This window comes from Melospiza georgiana, chromosome 9 (assembly GCF_028018845.1).
Source record: "Melospiza georgiana isolate bMelGeo1 chromosome 9, bMelGeo1.pri, whole genome shotgun sequence".
Lineage (NCBI taxonomy): Eukaryota > Metazoa > Chordata > Aves > Passeriformes > Passerellidae > Melospiza > Melospiza georgiana.
The window spans coordinates 30,518,361-30,533,642 of NC_080438.1; the positions used below are offsets into that span (position 1 = coordinate 30,518,361).

The 15,282-nt window shown below is 53.0% G+C and overlaps 1 protein-coding gene across 3 annotated transcripts in view; it reads left to right on the top strand.

Moving 5' to 3' along the window:
* Nucleotides 1-15,282, top strand: part of PDE4B (phosphodiesterase 4B) — a 176,866-nt gene that overhangs the window by 83,625 nt on the left and 77,959 nt on the right. Inside the window, exon 1 of one of the 3 annotated variants that reach the window (XM_058029815.1) lies at nucleotides 5,890-6,438. The exons of the other annotated variants lie outside the window; for them this stretch is intronic. Within the exon in view, the coding sequence (XP_057885798.1) occupies nucleotides 6,392-6,438 (47 nt within the window). The 5' untranslated portion in view covers nucleotides 5,890-6,391. Of the gene's footprint in view, nucleotides 1-5,889; nucleotides 6,439-15,282 lie in introns of those variants that run through there. 3 annotated transcript variants of the gene reach the window in all.

The window sequence follows — 15,282 nt, forward strand, 5'->3', positions numbered from 1 at the left end:
GGGTTTAGCAGCTGTTTTGGAGTGAAAATCCGGGGTTGGAGAGTTTGCTGAAGGGGGATGAAGAGTGTTGTCCTTAGGATTGCTTAGGATTGACCCTAGGATTGACTTTAGGATTAGGTCTGTCCTGTCCCTTCCATCTGTCCTGCCCCAAGGCTCCTCCTGTTCCTGGCTTTTCTTTGGATGGGACACCTGGAGATGGGACAGTGGTGACAGCAGGCAGCCTTCAGGAGCTGCTGGTGGCCATCTGTAAAGATCTGGGATCTTCTCCTCCTGGGATTCACCTGGGAATTCGCCACGGCCATGGTGGGGAAACCTGTGGAAAACGGGATTAAACTTCCCTGGCTGCCCCGGGGCTTCCTCCCCGCCACAAACTCTGGGAAACATTGTTCAACATTTCCATGCAGATGGATTTGTGCTCCGAGGAACCTGAGGGGTGCTGGGAATGAGCATTAGGGGAGAGGAAGGAGAAAGGAGCAATTGGAGAAAACTTCTGCTTTCCCCGGCTCCTGGCAGGAAATCGCTCCTTAAGTGGCGCTCCCGAATTGTCAGCTGCTTGTTTTAACACAAAATGTGTAAAAATTCCAGCCCTGCTCCTCTCCAGGAGATGGGAAAGCTCTGGAGAGCTGCAGCTTCAGGGCTTGGAGACAGGGAACAAAAAGCTGTGGGGGTTATAAGTCATAATATTGTGACCTGTTCCAGAGGCAGTGATTTTACTCCCGGATAAATCAGCGCAGCGGAGGAGGCGCAGGGAAACCAGGAAGGTTTGGGATGCTCAGGGCCTTCCCTCCCCCATCCTGCTCCTTGTTCCACGGCTGGAGATCCAGATCTTTGTGCCAGGGTCTGGATCCAAATCCAGCCTTGGATGCTGCGGGCATCCAGGGAATTCCTGGAGGTGACACTGTCAAGGGGACAAGGCAGGGGTTGGGCAGAGCTGGGGCTCAATGGCCTTGAGGGGCTCTTCCAACCTCAGTGACTCCATGAATTCCAGCACTTTTCCCCTGTTGTTTCACCTCATTTCATCCAGGGAACAGCCAGCGCTGCTGCTTCCCTAGCTGAGGGAATATCTGCATTCCAAAGCTGGGGAGCACCAAAGAAAGGTCATCTGAGTCCCAAAGTTTGTGGTGGTTCCTGCTCCTGGAATCACTTCCATGCTGGGAGCCCACATCCCTGCAGCAGCTTCTCCTCAAACTGTGAAAGCTCCAGGGGCTGGAAGGAGCCAAAGTGGAGCATAAAACTCCAGCTCCCTGAAGGTGCAATAAAACGGGAGGTCAGGATTTAATCCAGATGGGGACCTGGGAATCTGCCGGGAGCTGCTCATTCCCAGCCCCGGGCTCTCTGTGCTCCATCAGTGTGCTGGAGGAATGTCAGCAGAGCTGGTGTTGATGGAAAATAGATCCAAACATTCATTAATTGCCAGCTCAGCGAGCCCCAGACCCCTCTGCACGGAGCAGCTGCCGCTGTTGAGTCATTCTGTTGGAAACTCTTCAGGAACTTCACAGGGATGAGATGATTCTCCTTCTTTTTTTCCCTGTGTTTTCCTTCCCTCTGCCCCTGGTACAGCTTTTCCTGCCTCTGTCCCGCTCCCCCCAGCCTGGTCTGGTGGCTCTGGCTCCCAGTTTGGCCCCTCTGGGTGCAGGGTTTGCTCGGGAATTCCTCCTCTTCCACACTGGATTCCTGGGACAGAGCATTACCTGCTGGAAAATGGGATTTTGTTCATGGCAAGCTGGGAAGGGCAGTGTTGGTGGGAAGGATGGAGCTGAGGTGGAAGCTCCTGAGGGCACTTGGGGTTGGATTTGTGGAGCACAGTTCGGGGTGGGTTCAGAGCAGTGCTCCAGAAATGACAAATTCCTGCTGGAAAATGACTTTTGGGGATCCCAGTTTTGGAAAATGTCGAGTGCTTGTGCCATTTCCTGAGAGTTTTTATCCAGAGCTCTGGAAACTGAGAGGAACTTTCTGGAATGAGCCCAGAGGAACCCATGGAGCTGCTGCAGGGCTGGAGCCCCTCTGGAGCCAGGCTGGGACACCTGGGGGTGCTCCCCTGGAGAGGAGAAGGATCCAGGGAGAGCCCAGAGCCCCTGGCAGGGCCTGAAGGGGCTCCAGGAGAGCTGCAGAGGGACTGGGGACAGGGATGGAGGGACAGGACACAGGGAATGGCTGGAAGCTGAAAATGGGAAGGTTTAGATGGGATATTGGGAAGGAATTCCTGGCTGGGCTGGAATTCCCAGATTTGCTGTGGCTGCCCCTGGATCCCAGGCCAGGCTGGACACTGGGGCTGGGAGCAGCCTGGGACAGTGGAATTGTCCCTGGAAGGTGGCACTGAGTTGGCATTTCAGTTCCCTTCCACCCAAACCATTCCAGGGTTCCGTGATTTAACGATGCAGCACCTGGCACACCAATTCTGCTGCAGGTTTGCAGCCACCCTGCTGTTGGTACAGCTCGTTATTTGCTGGATAGCATTCCCCAATTTCTGAAGAAAAATAGGTGATCTGAAAATCGGGGTTTGTGAGCTAATTATTGTGAGTGGGTCTGTGTTTCAGGATCTGAAATAAGTGCATTGTTCAGGACTCCATGGAGAATGGTGTTTATTGTGAGGGTTGGTAAAATAATATTCCTGGAGCTCTTGGGCAGCCTGTTCAGGAAAAAGAAGGGAATTAGAATTGCAGATCAGGATTTCATCATCCTCAATCAGCGTGGCCAGCAAGGAGGGATGAATGGAAAGCTGCTCAGGAGCCCCAGCAATTGCAGCCTTCCCAAACCCATAAATGGCTTTGTGCTCCCCAGAGGGGCAGAAACCCCAGGAATTTCAGTGTCTGAGAAAGGGTCGATGCCGTGGAGAAAAACAGACAGGAAAATGCCAGGAACAGCGTGGGGGAAGCTCCTTTTGGGGTGGTTTTTAGTGATCAGCTGGGGTGGTTGTGTGTTATCCTGATTATTCCATAATTAGCAATGAGGGGGAAGAGAAATATCCCTGAAAACATGTTTAGGATTTATTTATCTGGGGTGAAACCCCATTATCTGGGCTGAAAACCCCAATATTACATCAGTGTAGGTCTTTAATCTGGGAAGAGAGAGCACGGAATAAACTCATTTTTGTATTCTGTGCTTCTGGTTTGTCTCAAAAGTCCCAAAATATCCGCTGGTGTTTTTCAGGCTGCTGTGAGGACAGGGAACATTCCTGAGCCTTCCCTGCTGCTGGCTGAGGGAATGAAGGTGCCCGAGCACTGGGGGCCTGCAGAGTCTCAAGGCAGCAGGAGAGCAGGGGCTGCCTTATGTAACTTTTGCTCAAAGATGTGGAAAAAAAAATCCCCATTCTGGGCTGGTTTTCCGGTTTCTGTGCGATTTTTCAGGAAATGTTTGAAGTTTCCCTGGAGGAGCATCAGTGTTGGGGCTGCCAGGATGGCCCAGTGGGAGGAGGCTCCTCGTTAGCATGGCTTGCAAAGGCTAATTAATAAATAAATGGAGTCTGGAGATCCAAATGAACAATTTGGGGGTTTGGGAGTGGGAGGGAGGGAGGCCCAGTGGGTTCTGATCCCAGCCCTGGGATTTTATTCATTTCTGTCCTGTTGATCCTGCAATTCCTGGGTTTCCACTCGGGATAATCACTGAACTGTCTAAGAAACTCCAGGAGGAAACTCCAGGGAATGATTGTTCTCCTTCCCACCCAGCACCCTGTGATTGGTGCCCCGCTCCCTGCAATTCCCCACGTCAAATTTGGGATGCTGGGAAAGGCTGGATTGTGAAGGGAGACACCAGAAAAATGGGAATGGGGAGGGAAAAGGCACAAACTCAGTGTGGTGGGGTGAGAAAAACCAACAGCTCGTGGAAGTGGCTGCTCCAGAATTAGCAGAGAATTCATTCTGGCTTTTTCTCCGAGAACAATGAGGGGAATGTGCAGATGTTCATTCCACAGGGTAGGGGTTTCCAGGCATGGAAGGTGGAGGGACAGGACACAGGGAATGGCCTCCCCCTGCCAGAGAGTGGAATTAGACGGGAGATTGGGAAGGAATTCCTGGCTGGGAGAGTTGGAAGGCCCTGGAATGGAATTCCCAGAGCAGCTGTGGCTGCCCCTGGGTCCCTGGCAGTGCCCAAATCCAGGCTGGATGGGGATGGAGCAGCCTGGGACAGTGGGAGGTGTCCCAGCCATGGAATGGGGTGGGATTTAAGGTCCCTGCCATCCCAAACCATTCCATGATTCCATGGATTTAAGGTCCCTTCCATCCCAAGCCATTCCATGATTCCCTGATTTGGACCTGTCTGTGTACCTGTCTGTTTACCTCCATCCATGGCTGCTGGCCACCTTTTTCATGGATAAGAAGCAGAATTCCATGGTTTACACAAAATTCTTCACCCCTGTGAGTAAAACTGGCTCCTGCCAAACCAAAGTGGAGATGGAGCAAAGCCAAGGAGAGGTGCAGAGTTTTGGAATATTGATCATTCATGCTCCATCCTGATCTTTCCCTTATACCTTTGATTTGCCCCTATTTTTATAGATTTGTTAAATCCTTTTATCAATAACGTCAATAGAATAAAAATAAGGATTTATGTCTCATCTCCCAGTGACAGGAGAGAACCACACAGTTTTCCCAGTCTGGAAAAGCTTTTCCTGGGCTTTGAGTGTGTCAGAGCAGCTGGGGAGTCTGAGTGGGGATGGAATGACACTGCCACTCTCCCCCTTCCCTGGATTTTTAAATTGGATTTGGCATCTCAATTGCTGAAGCAGCTCCTCGTTCTGCCTTTCCAGCTCGGAGTTAACTGCAGGGAGGGGGGCTTGGATTGTGGATCCTCTGAGATCCGTGGGGTGACCCCTGCTCTGTCCCCTGCTGTCCCCTCCTGCTGCTTTGGGAATAGGGAATGTTATGGATCACTGATGGCTGATGAAATTTATCCATCACCTATAGAAATCTCATTTATCCATCAGCTATAAAATCCCATTTATCCATCAGCTGTACAAATCCATCAGCTATAAAAATCCCCTTTATCCCCCTTTCCCGACACCTTCGATTGCAGCTGATGGATAAAATCCCTTCCCGTGGTTGTCAAGGTGAAACGTTTGGAGACTTCAGGGGGAAAACAAACAAACAAACAAACAAACGAACGAACGAACCCGGGGAAGGGAGAATGTTCCGGTGCCTGCTGCGCGTCCGGTGCCGCCGAACTTTGTCCTTCCCGAGGGGAGGAGGCGCCACCGGGTCCCCTTTGTCACCCCCGCAAGGTGCGGGTGGGGCAGAGCCCTGCCAGCATTCCCGATCCTGCTGCGCGGCTTCCTTTCCATCCATCCATCCATCCATCCATCCATCCATCCATCCATCCATCCATCCATCCATCCCTCCATCCCCCCATCCCTCCCTCCATCCCTCCGTCCCTCCATCCCTCCATCCCGGCTCCCCCAGCCCTCCCTTTGTCCCCGGCTCCCCTCCCGGCTGCGGGGGGGGCCGGAATTTCGGGAGCCGCTCCCGGGCGGATGCGGCCCCATCTCCCACCCACCCCTGACGTCTCGCTGCACCAGGGAGCCGCGTCGGGTTTGATGTGGAGCGGCGGGATTTAGATCTTGTAAATCTTGTAAAATTCCATTTTATGCAGACAGAGAGGCACACGCTCGCTCGGCAATCCGGCGGGCGAGGCTGCGGCTGGCGCGGTCCCGTTGCCCGGCCGGCGTTTCCCGCAGGAGCCGCACCTGGGTGGGCATGGCCGGGGCTGGGAGGAGCAGCCCCGCGCCCGGGTGACAGCGGGGACAGAGAGTGACAGCGGCGGGGCACTCCCCTCCGGCTGGCGCTGACCCCTGGCCGGGAGCCGGCGGGATGCGCGCTCCGGGCCTTCGGCCGCCCCGTCCCGCCCCGTGAGCCCGCGCTGCGGCCCCGTCCCCGCCGCAGCCCCCGCTCATCCATCCCGGCGGATGCTCCGCGGCAGGGACCCGCGCCGGGGCTGCTGCAGCGTCACTAAACTTTGCCTCGGCTCCGGAGGAAGGAGGGATGTGACCTGGAAAGCAGGAACGGCAGAAAGGGGATGGTGCTGCAGCTTGGAAAAGGTTTTTTCCCCCCCCTCGCTGTCTCAGGATCGTTGGGATTTTACAAATGAGAGCAGGAAGCTGCAGTCAAAGGGGGGGGTGCCAGAAATAGATTTATTTTTTCTTTCTCCTGCTAGAAATGAAGAAATTTGGGAGTCCATAGAGGCTGTTCCACAGGCACCCCCACTTTTTGCTTGCCGAGGCATTTGCGTTCCTCTGGAAAGTGGCATCCACCTGCAAGGGGAGTTGCCATGTAATCCCAAAGAATAAAAACTCCGGGAAACATCTCCGTGCCACTGAGCCAACTCCAGAGGGACCCAAGTTGGGAATTGGCAGGACATGTCCTGACTCTTTTCGGATGATAGAGGAGAAGGATCAGCTGGGAAGATGTTAAATATTAATATTTTACCCAATCGCCGCCATTCGTGGATTTGGTGAGTATGCCATGGGTTTGTCCGGATCGCAGCACTTCTGGTGGGCACAAAAGCTTGGAAATCAGGATTTTTCCAGGCTGAGAAGCAGCTGCTGGATGGGAACATGAATAAGGGGGTTTCTGGAACTGTGGGTTTGCTGAATATTTCCTTCTCTGATCTTCCCTGCTCAGAGTTTGATCTGAGGCGCCCTCGCGACACCTCCAAGCGGGACTGTGGGGACAGGGTGGGGAGAGGATGGAAAATTTCCCGCTGTCCTGGTTTATTTTCCTTCTCAGGTGTTTATGAACCTCAATTTTCCTTTAAAAATTAATGAGTCCCTAAAACGTCCCTCGCTGGAGCGATTCCATGGTGCCACCTCGGCACCTTCTCCCTGTTGCATTTTAATGAGCAGATGGAGCAGCTGCTGCTGCCTCTGCTGGGCCAGGGCAGGGGGACAGGGAGAGCCCAGGGGAATCCCAGAGGCTTTTCCCAGCTTGGGGCTGGGACATGGCACCAAAACCTCATTTTATGGGTAAAGATCCGCCGGTGGAGTTCAGGGCTGGAGTCTTTGGCTGGTGTGGTCCATGTGGGCTTCCAGGGTGGATAATCTGTGGAATCTCTGGGAATCTGGAGATAATTTTATATTCTGCTTCTTCAAATCCTGCTTTCTGTGATCTCACCTACACACAAATATTCTGGGTTTACGCAGAGTTTATTCTCTGTAATCTCATTATGGTTTTTAATCGTTTAACCGCGGCTCTGGGATCAACCTACAGGTCAATATTTGTATATAGGAATTAAAATATCCCCTGACATATAAATATATAAATAAAATATAAACAAATATATAGGAATATCCAAGGCTCTGAGCCTTGGAATGGTGCTGGGGAGGGATGGGGTTGGCTTCTCCAGAGCACATCCTGCTCCTGTCGTGTGCAGTTCCAGGATGAGAGAACAGGAAGGAGAATGCTTGGAGAGCAGGAAGAATGCAGGGCCTGCATTAAAACTATGGAATCCTGGAATGGGTTGGCTTGGAGATCATCTCATTCCATCCAAGGACACCTTCCACCATCCCAGGCTGCTCCAGGCTGGCCTGGGACACTTCCAGGGACCCACAGCTGCTCTGGGAAATCCATCCCAGGGCCTCACAGGGAGGAATTCCTTCCCAACATTTCTTCCTGACACCCAATCCAACCCAGCCTATCTTGGGATTTTTCCCATGGCTTCCCCTTGAGGTGTAGCCAGGGCAGTTGTTGCTTTGTTTTGGAAAGTTCCTCCTGCGGAGGAGCCCCAATAAGCCAAGAAAGAGGAATATTGGGTGGGGAGTGTTAATTGATTTGCCAGATTTACAGATGAAGGGAAGGGGAGAGATCCTGTGCTTTAATTATGGACAAAATCAACGCCCAAAGAGCCCAGGAAGTGATGGAAAAATGCATTTCCTTTGGAGCAAGGAGAACAGAAATCATTTCAGCTCTAGGAGCTGAAACAAACCCTGAGCAGCCCCGAGTGCCACCAGGAGAGATGGTCAGGGATGGGGCTGGGACAGAGCCATGGGATCAGCCAGGGAGGTTTCAGCTGATGGAAACTGTGCAGCTCAAAGGGAGCCTTGGCAGGGGTGGATTTATGAAGGGATGAAGTTATCCCAAGAAAATTCCCTTCACCTGTGCCCAGGTGAAAACAAAGCGGGTTCTTCACCCCATCCTGGCCAACTTGAGTCAGGCTGAGCCTTGCTAAACCAGACCTGTGTAAGCTCCTGCTTGCTGCTCAGGGCCCACACAGGGAGTGAGACTCATTAATTCCTGGTGGAAATGTCTTCAGGGATTCCTTCCCTCTGGAATAAAATGTTTTGGGCTTCTTTGGAGCTTCTCCCTCCTCTGTTCCATCACCCCAAAGGAAATTTTGAACTGGATCTTCATCCTGGCCTGGTGGGATGCGATGAACTTTCAGTGTCGCAAAGCTTTCCATGATTCCATGGATGACTTTTATCTTCCACGTTCTCCCCAAATCCAGGAGAGGAGCTGCTGCCCTCCATCCCCTCGTGGGGACAATGTGGGACTCTGTCACTGCTGCTTTGGGTGCAGAGGGGAGGGGATGCTCTGTGCTCAGGGTGGGAATGGCGCTTGGAGCTCATTCTGGGGAAATGGAAGCTGGGAATGCTCCAGCACAGCAGCTCCTCTGGAGCAATGTGGGAATTCTTGGTTGTTCACAGGGATGGCCCCAAACTCAGGGGCCTGACTCTGGAGCTGCAGAGGCTGAACTTGGGCAGGGGGGCAGCAGAAACTCTGTCCTGAGGTGAAGTGGTGGGATCAAATCCCAGCATTCCTGACAGCTCAGGAATCTCAGAGAGGCCACAGCTCCCTGATAGCAGCTGGAGTGGCAGGAGTATCTTTGTGTTGGGATATAAACAGATTTATCAGTGCAGTGATAGCCACGGGACAGGAGTCACCCTGACCTTGGCTCCCTCTGCTCCCTGCTTCAGGCTGAGCTGTGGCACTTGGCTGTGAGGCTGGAGGGGTTTTCCATAACGTGGCACCATAATCGTGGAGTTACTGAGGCTGGAAAAGCCCCCTGAGACCACCGAGTCCCCAGCACTGCCAAGGCCACCCGTGTCCCCAGGTGCCACATCCACAGGGCTTTTCAAACCCTCCAGGGATGGGGACTCCATCCCTGCTCTGGGCAGCTGTGCCAGGGCTGGAAAGGAAGAAATTTTCCCAAATACCCAATCTAAACCTCCTCTGGGACAACTTGAAGCTGTCTCCTGTTGTCCTGTCACTGCTCCCTGGGAGCAGAGCCCGATTTCCCCTTCACTTCATGCACAAATTTCATTTTGATTTTTGTATTGACTTTCAGAATACTCAAGGTTTGCTCTGGGAATTAACACTCTCCAGATCTGTGGGTTAAACCTTCCAGTCACCTTATTTCCATGGATTTCAGCTGGATCTTAAACCATTTTGGTTCTCCTGACGGATTAATTCCACAGCCTCCTATAAATAGGCAGGATTTCCAACAAAGCAATGATTTATATGCAGCAGGTAGATTTGAGAGACAGAACTCTGAAATCTGTGGGCACAATTGAGAAAAGGAGAGGCCAAATATTTCTCCTGCTCTCAGAAGAGCCTGGAGGAAGCACAAAGAGCTGAGACAATGCCTGCCTGGAAGGAGCTGGGAGCAAATGATGGGATTTAATTGGGGGGATCTGGGTGTGCAGGGGCTCTGGGGAGCAAGGGGCTGCTGTTTAATTATTGGTATTTAGTGACCTTTCCCTTCTCCTCAGGCTGGGCCTTTTCAAGTTGCTCCTGGCTGTGTTTTCCCGCTGCTTTTGAGAGGCAGGAGGTGAGAGTTAGAGGCTGCTCCTGACGTATTTACAGTTCCATATTTCCATTCGTTACCTTCACTTCCAGGGAAGGGATCTGGGTAGCTTCACTGGCATGGGAAACTTTTCAGCCGAGTTCCTGGACATCTGTGCCTGCCATGCACACAGAGCTGCTGTTCCAGGCTGTTCCTCCTGCTCCTGCTCCTTGCCATGCACACAGAGCTGCTGTTCCAGGCTGTTCCTCCTGCTCCTGCTCCTTGCCTTGTCCCAGGGGCTCAGTCTGAGTCCCCCTGGCTGCAGAGACCCCTCGGGGTGGAGGAGCTGCTCCCCAGCCTGGTCTGGTGTCCCCAGGGAGCATCCCCTGGGAGAGGTGACAGCCAGGCAGGAGCAGGAAAACCCAGGACAGCTTTCCCTGGGTTTGTGTGACTCCAGGAGGAATTGGAGCTGCTGGAGCCCCTCTGGAGCCAGGCTGGGACACCTGGGGGTGCTCACCTGGAGAGGAGAAGGATCCAGGGAGAGCTCAGAGCCCCTGGCAGGGCCTGAAGGGGCTCCAGGAGAGCTGCAGAGGGGCTGGGGACAGGGATGGAGGGACAGCACACAGGGAATGGCTGGAAGTGAAAGAAGGTAGATTGAGATATTGGGAAGGAATTCCCGGCTGGGAGGGTGGGCAGGCCCTGGAATAGAATTCCCAGATTTGCTGTGGCTGCCCCTGGATCCCTGGCAGTGCCCAAGGCCAGGCTGGACATTGGGGCTGGAGCACCTGGGACAGTGGAAGGTGTCCCTGCCATGGCAGGGGTGGCACTGGGGTGATCCTTGAGGTGTTTTCCAGCCTGAACCATTCCAGGATCCTGTGAATGCAAACTCAGCTCTCAGCATTTCTAAGAAGCTCTGGGGCTTTTCCCGCTCTCACATCTTAGCAGGCTTAGGATTGAGATTCCTGTTCTGAAAGCCTGATCAGGATTTCTTCCCTAACCCTCTTCTCCAGGGGCTAATAACTGGGATATGGATTTCTTTTAGCTCCAGTTCCCTGGCAGATTAGCCAATCTCAGGCTCTCAGTGAGCACCACGATGGAAAAGGGGTTTCTTTTCTTCTTTCCAGCAGAAAGAAGCAAAATTTAATAAGGGAAATTTGGGCTTCCTGCTGACCTGGAGTTTGTCACGCACAAAGAATCCCAAAGTTCAGTAAATTGTTCTGTTTAAACACAGCCCCACAGCTTGTGGTTTGCAGCTCTGCCATCCTGAGAGCAGCTGGGCCAGGCCCCTGCAATTGGAAGGTGGCAATAGTGGAAGAGCTTTTCCAGGGCTGGGCCCACATCCCCAGGCACTGTGCTCGAGTTCTGCACAGGATAAACCCAGAGAGCAGGGCAGGTGGGTGTTGGGAATTCCCTCTGCTCCCCAGGCCCAAAGCTCAGCCCAAGTTTAATCCTAAGAGCTAAACAAAGGATTTTCCAGTGCTCTTCCCTGTCCTGACTTCCATAGGAGCCTCCTCAGGACTTCTCAAAGGAACCAGGTGTGATTGAAAACCTTTCCCTCCAAACTGCAACCCCAAACCCATCACCATCATCATCATCATCATCCCTCTGCGCTGGGAACTGGGGGCTCTGGCAGAGGGATTGAGCTCTGGGACCAGACAGGGAATGCCTTTGCTGCTCCTGCTGAGGGCAGCCACTGCAGAAAGAAAGATTCTGGAGCTTAGGATGGTGGAGTAGTGGAATAATAGAATCATGGAATGGTGGAATCATGGAGTGATGGAATAATGGAATGATGGAATGATGGACTCAGGGAATCACAGAATCCTGGAATCACAGAATATCCTGAGCTGGAGGTGACCCAGAGGGTCGAGCCCACCTTATATCTCAGAACACCTTCATTCCATGCACTATGAAATGGTTTTTTAATGAGGGTTGGGAAATCATTGCCTCAACCATGTGAGCTCCAGTGCAAAGAGCCGTTCCATCCCCTTTGGAAGCACTCAAAGTGTCCTTCACAGCCCTTGCACTGTCTTGGTTCACTTTATCACAGAATCCCAGCCTGGTGTGGGCTGGGAAGAGCCTTGAAAACCCTCTGATCCCGGGAGCCGAGGCTGAGGCAGCGCGCTGGCCCTCGCCGCTCATTTTAGCCGTGTTTCGGTGGTTCAAACACTCGCGGAAGGGTGTGCAGCAAGGCCAGCACGGCAGCGGGAGGCTCGGGAGGGGCAGCGCCGCCGTGCCGGAGGAGCCGCCGGGTTTCGCTGCCTTTCCTCGCCCGTTCGGAGCGCGGGGCCGCGCTGGGAGCTCCCGCTGACGCCAATGGAGCGGCGGAACGGAACGGAACGGAACGGGAGCGCCCGCACAGCCCATCCCCGGCCCCGCTGCAGCCCCGGCCGCTCCCCGAGCCCCCGGGGCCGCCCCGCTCCGGCACAGTTACCGGCAGCCACGGCGGGGATGCGCTCAGTGCTAACGCCGCTCCTTCGTGCTGCGGTTTTCATTTATTCCGAGGAGAAAAAAGCAAATTTTCAAGTGGTGAAATTATAGCTTGGCTTTAAAAGGGGTTTAATAATCATTTTATAGGGTCTAGTCATCATTTTATAGGGTCTATTCATCATTTTATAGGGTCTGCTTCTCCCCAGCCCCAATTACTTTTGTTGCTTTTTTAATGTAAACTCTTATTTATAAGTCTTTTTTTTTTTTTTTTTTTTTTTTATGTAACTCTAAATTCTAGGGCAGAAAATGCCTGCGAGCCTTTCAGAGCAGTTTCGCTTTTTTTAGCTTTTTGTTGGAAGGAAGAGCCTGGGAAAAACGTGTTAATTGTCTCAATGTGGGAATGCTGCAGAGGAGCTCGGCGGGGAGCAGCCCGTGACACCGAGCTGATGGATTCCTGCCGGGAGCTCTCATCCCACAGATCCCGCGGCTTTTCGGGGATGCTCCCGGCTCATCCTGCCTTTCCGAGCACAGGACAGCACCTCCTCAGCCCCGCGGGGCACGGGAGTGGGAAGTGCTGGGGAAATCGGAATTAGTGCGGGAAACGTGGCCGGGATGAGGTCTCAGGACACGGCAGGGAAGGGGAAAATCGTGTAGGGATAAATCAGATTATCTTCACTCTCTGCAGCACTATGGAAAATGAAACCCCCAAGTTTATTCACCTTGGTGATGAGGTGGAAACCTGGGATACAGAGGTTGGAGAGCAGGGAAGGGATCAGATCAGGAGAGCTCTGCAGACCCAGTGGATGGGATGAACCACCGGCAGGCATTCCAGAGTCCTGGAACGGTCTGCCTTGGGAATGGCCTTAAAGCCCATCCTGTGACAGGGACACCTCCCACAGCCCAGGGTGCTCCTCAGGGTCCCCTGGGAATGCTGAAGGGCTCCCAGCTTGGATTCCCTTCCAGAGGAGCATCCCTGAGCACCCACGGGTGGCTCCTTGGGAAGAGGCTGCTCCCGGCCAGCCCTGGGCTCTCCTGCCCAAAGGTGGGAATGGAGCCTTTGGAGAGAGAAAACAAAACAAACCAGAGCCTGGGGCTGTGGGCTTGGAAAGAGCAGCTGGGGCTGGGGCATGGCCGCTTCACCGCGGGTTTATCCCAAATTAGATCCCAGGTTTATCCCAAATTAGATCCCAGGGTTGTCCCAAATTAGATCCCAGGGTTGTCCCGAATCAGTTCCTGGGTTTATCCCAAATTAGATCCCAGGGTTGTCCCGAATCAGCTCCCGGATTTATTCTAAAATCAGCTCCTGGGTTTATCCTGAATCAGCTCCTGATTTTATCCCAAATGAGCTCCTGGGTTTATCACAAAATCAGCTCCCAGGTTTATTCCTCTAATCAGCTCCTGAGTTTATCCCAAATCAGCTCCCAGGTTTATCCCAAATCAGCTCCCAGGTTTATCCCCAAATCAGCTCCTGGGTTTATCACAAAATCAGCTCCCAGGTTTATCCCAAATTAGATCCCAGGTTTATCCCCAAATCAGCACCCGGGTTTATCCCAAATCAGCACCCGGGTTTATCCCAAATCAGCTCCTGGGTTTATCCTGAAATTAACTCTGTTTCTCCAGAACCTTTCCTGGCAGATTCCATCCCGAGCTTGGCCTGGCTCTGGCATCGTCCCTGGGATTGCAGTGGGAAGTTTTAGGGAGTTTTTGCTGTGCTCCCTCAGGTGTTTGTATTTCCACGCTAATTCCAGAAAAACTTGAACAATTCTGGTAACGAGCAGCAGCAAGACTAAACCTAATTCTGTGGTGGTTACCACAGAAACTTCATGAAAATTCCCACTTTTCTGGTGGAACATTCCCACATTTCATTTTCTGGCAGTTTAGGTTTGCCTGGATTGGATATCAGCAGGAAATTTGGGGTACAAATGGGAACTGTGGAATTTGGGATTAGGGCAATTCCCTTCCAGGTGCCTGTGCTCCCACTCAGTGTGAGGGAATGAGGCTCTGTGTTCCCTGCAAGCTCCAGGACATTCCAGCCTGGTGTTAATCCCCGTTTCCTTGGATGGAGGCCATAGGTGGAGGTTTGCTGGTGAAATGGGAGTGAGGTGAATCAATCCAAAGGGTTGGATTCCTTTATAAATTATTGTTAGGGGCCATGGATGAAAGATGATGGGTTGGTGATATAAACTCCTGAATTATTGCATTATTTGATGGTGTTTTTGTGTAGGAATACAGAAAAACCAGAGGACTGGGAAAAGCAAACATGGCTGGAAAAGATGCCCAGGTAGTGCTGGGGATTCTTGTTCCCACAGGATTAACCTTTGCCATGGAGAGCTGCCAGAAAAGCAGATTTTCCAGATTTGCCCCATGGAAGAACAGATTCCAAGGGGAATCTGGAGCTTTTGGATTCCAGGGGTTTGGGCCACGCTGGGAAGGCCCAGCAGGAGCCAAGCACAGCAGCTGGGATGGGTGGGATCCTTCCTGGAGGCAGGGAATGGGACAGGAGCTGCCCTTGACTGACAGGGTACCTGTGGCTTTTAGGAGAGCACAAAATCTCAAACTGAGGCTCCCATCAGGGGAGCTGGGGATGGGAGTGGGCAATCCATGAGGAGCATCCATGGGATCCCACAGGACAGCATCCATGGGATCCCACCAGAACAGCATCCATGGGATCCCACAGGACAGCATCCATGGGATCCCACCAGGAATGACATCCATGGGATCCCACCAGGAGTGATATCCATGGGATCCCACCAGGAGAGGCTTCCATGGGATCCCACAGGACAGCATCCATGGGATCCCACCAGGAGAGGCTTCCATGGGATCCCACAGGACAGGCATCCATGGGATCCCACCAGGAATGACATCCATGGGATCCCACAGGACAGCCATCCATGGGATCCCACCAGGACAGCATCCATGGGATCCCACCAGGACAGGCATCCATGGGATCCCACAGGACAGCATCCATGGGATCCCACCAGGAGAGATATCCATGGGATCCCACCAGGACAGCATCCATGGGATCCCACCAGGAGAGGCTTCCATGGGATCCCACCAGGAGTGTTATCCATGGGATCCCACCAGGACAGGCATCCATGGGATCCCACCAGGAGAGATATCCATGGGATCCCACCAGGAGAGATATCCATG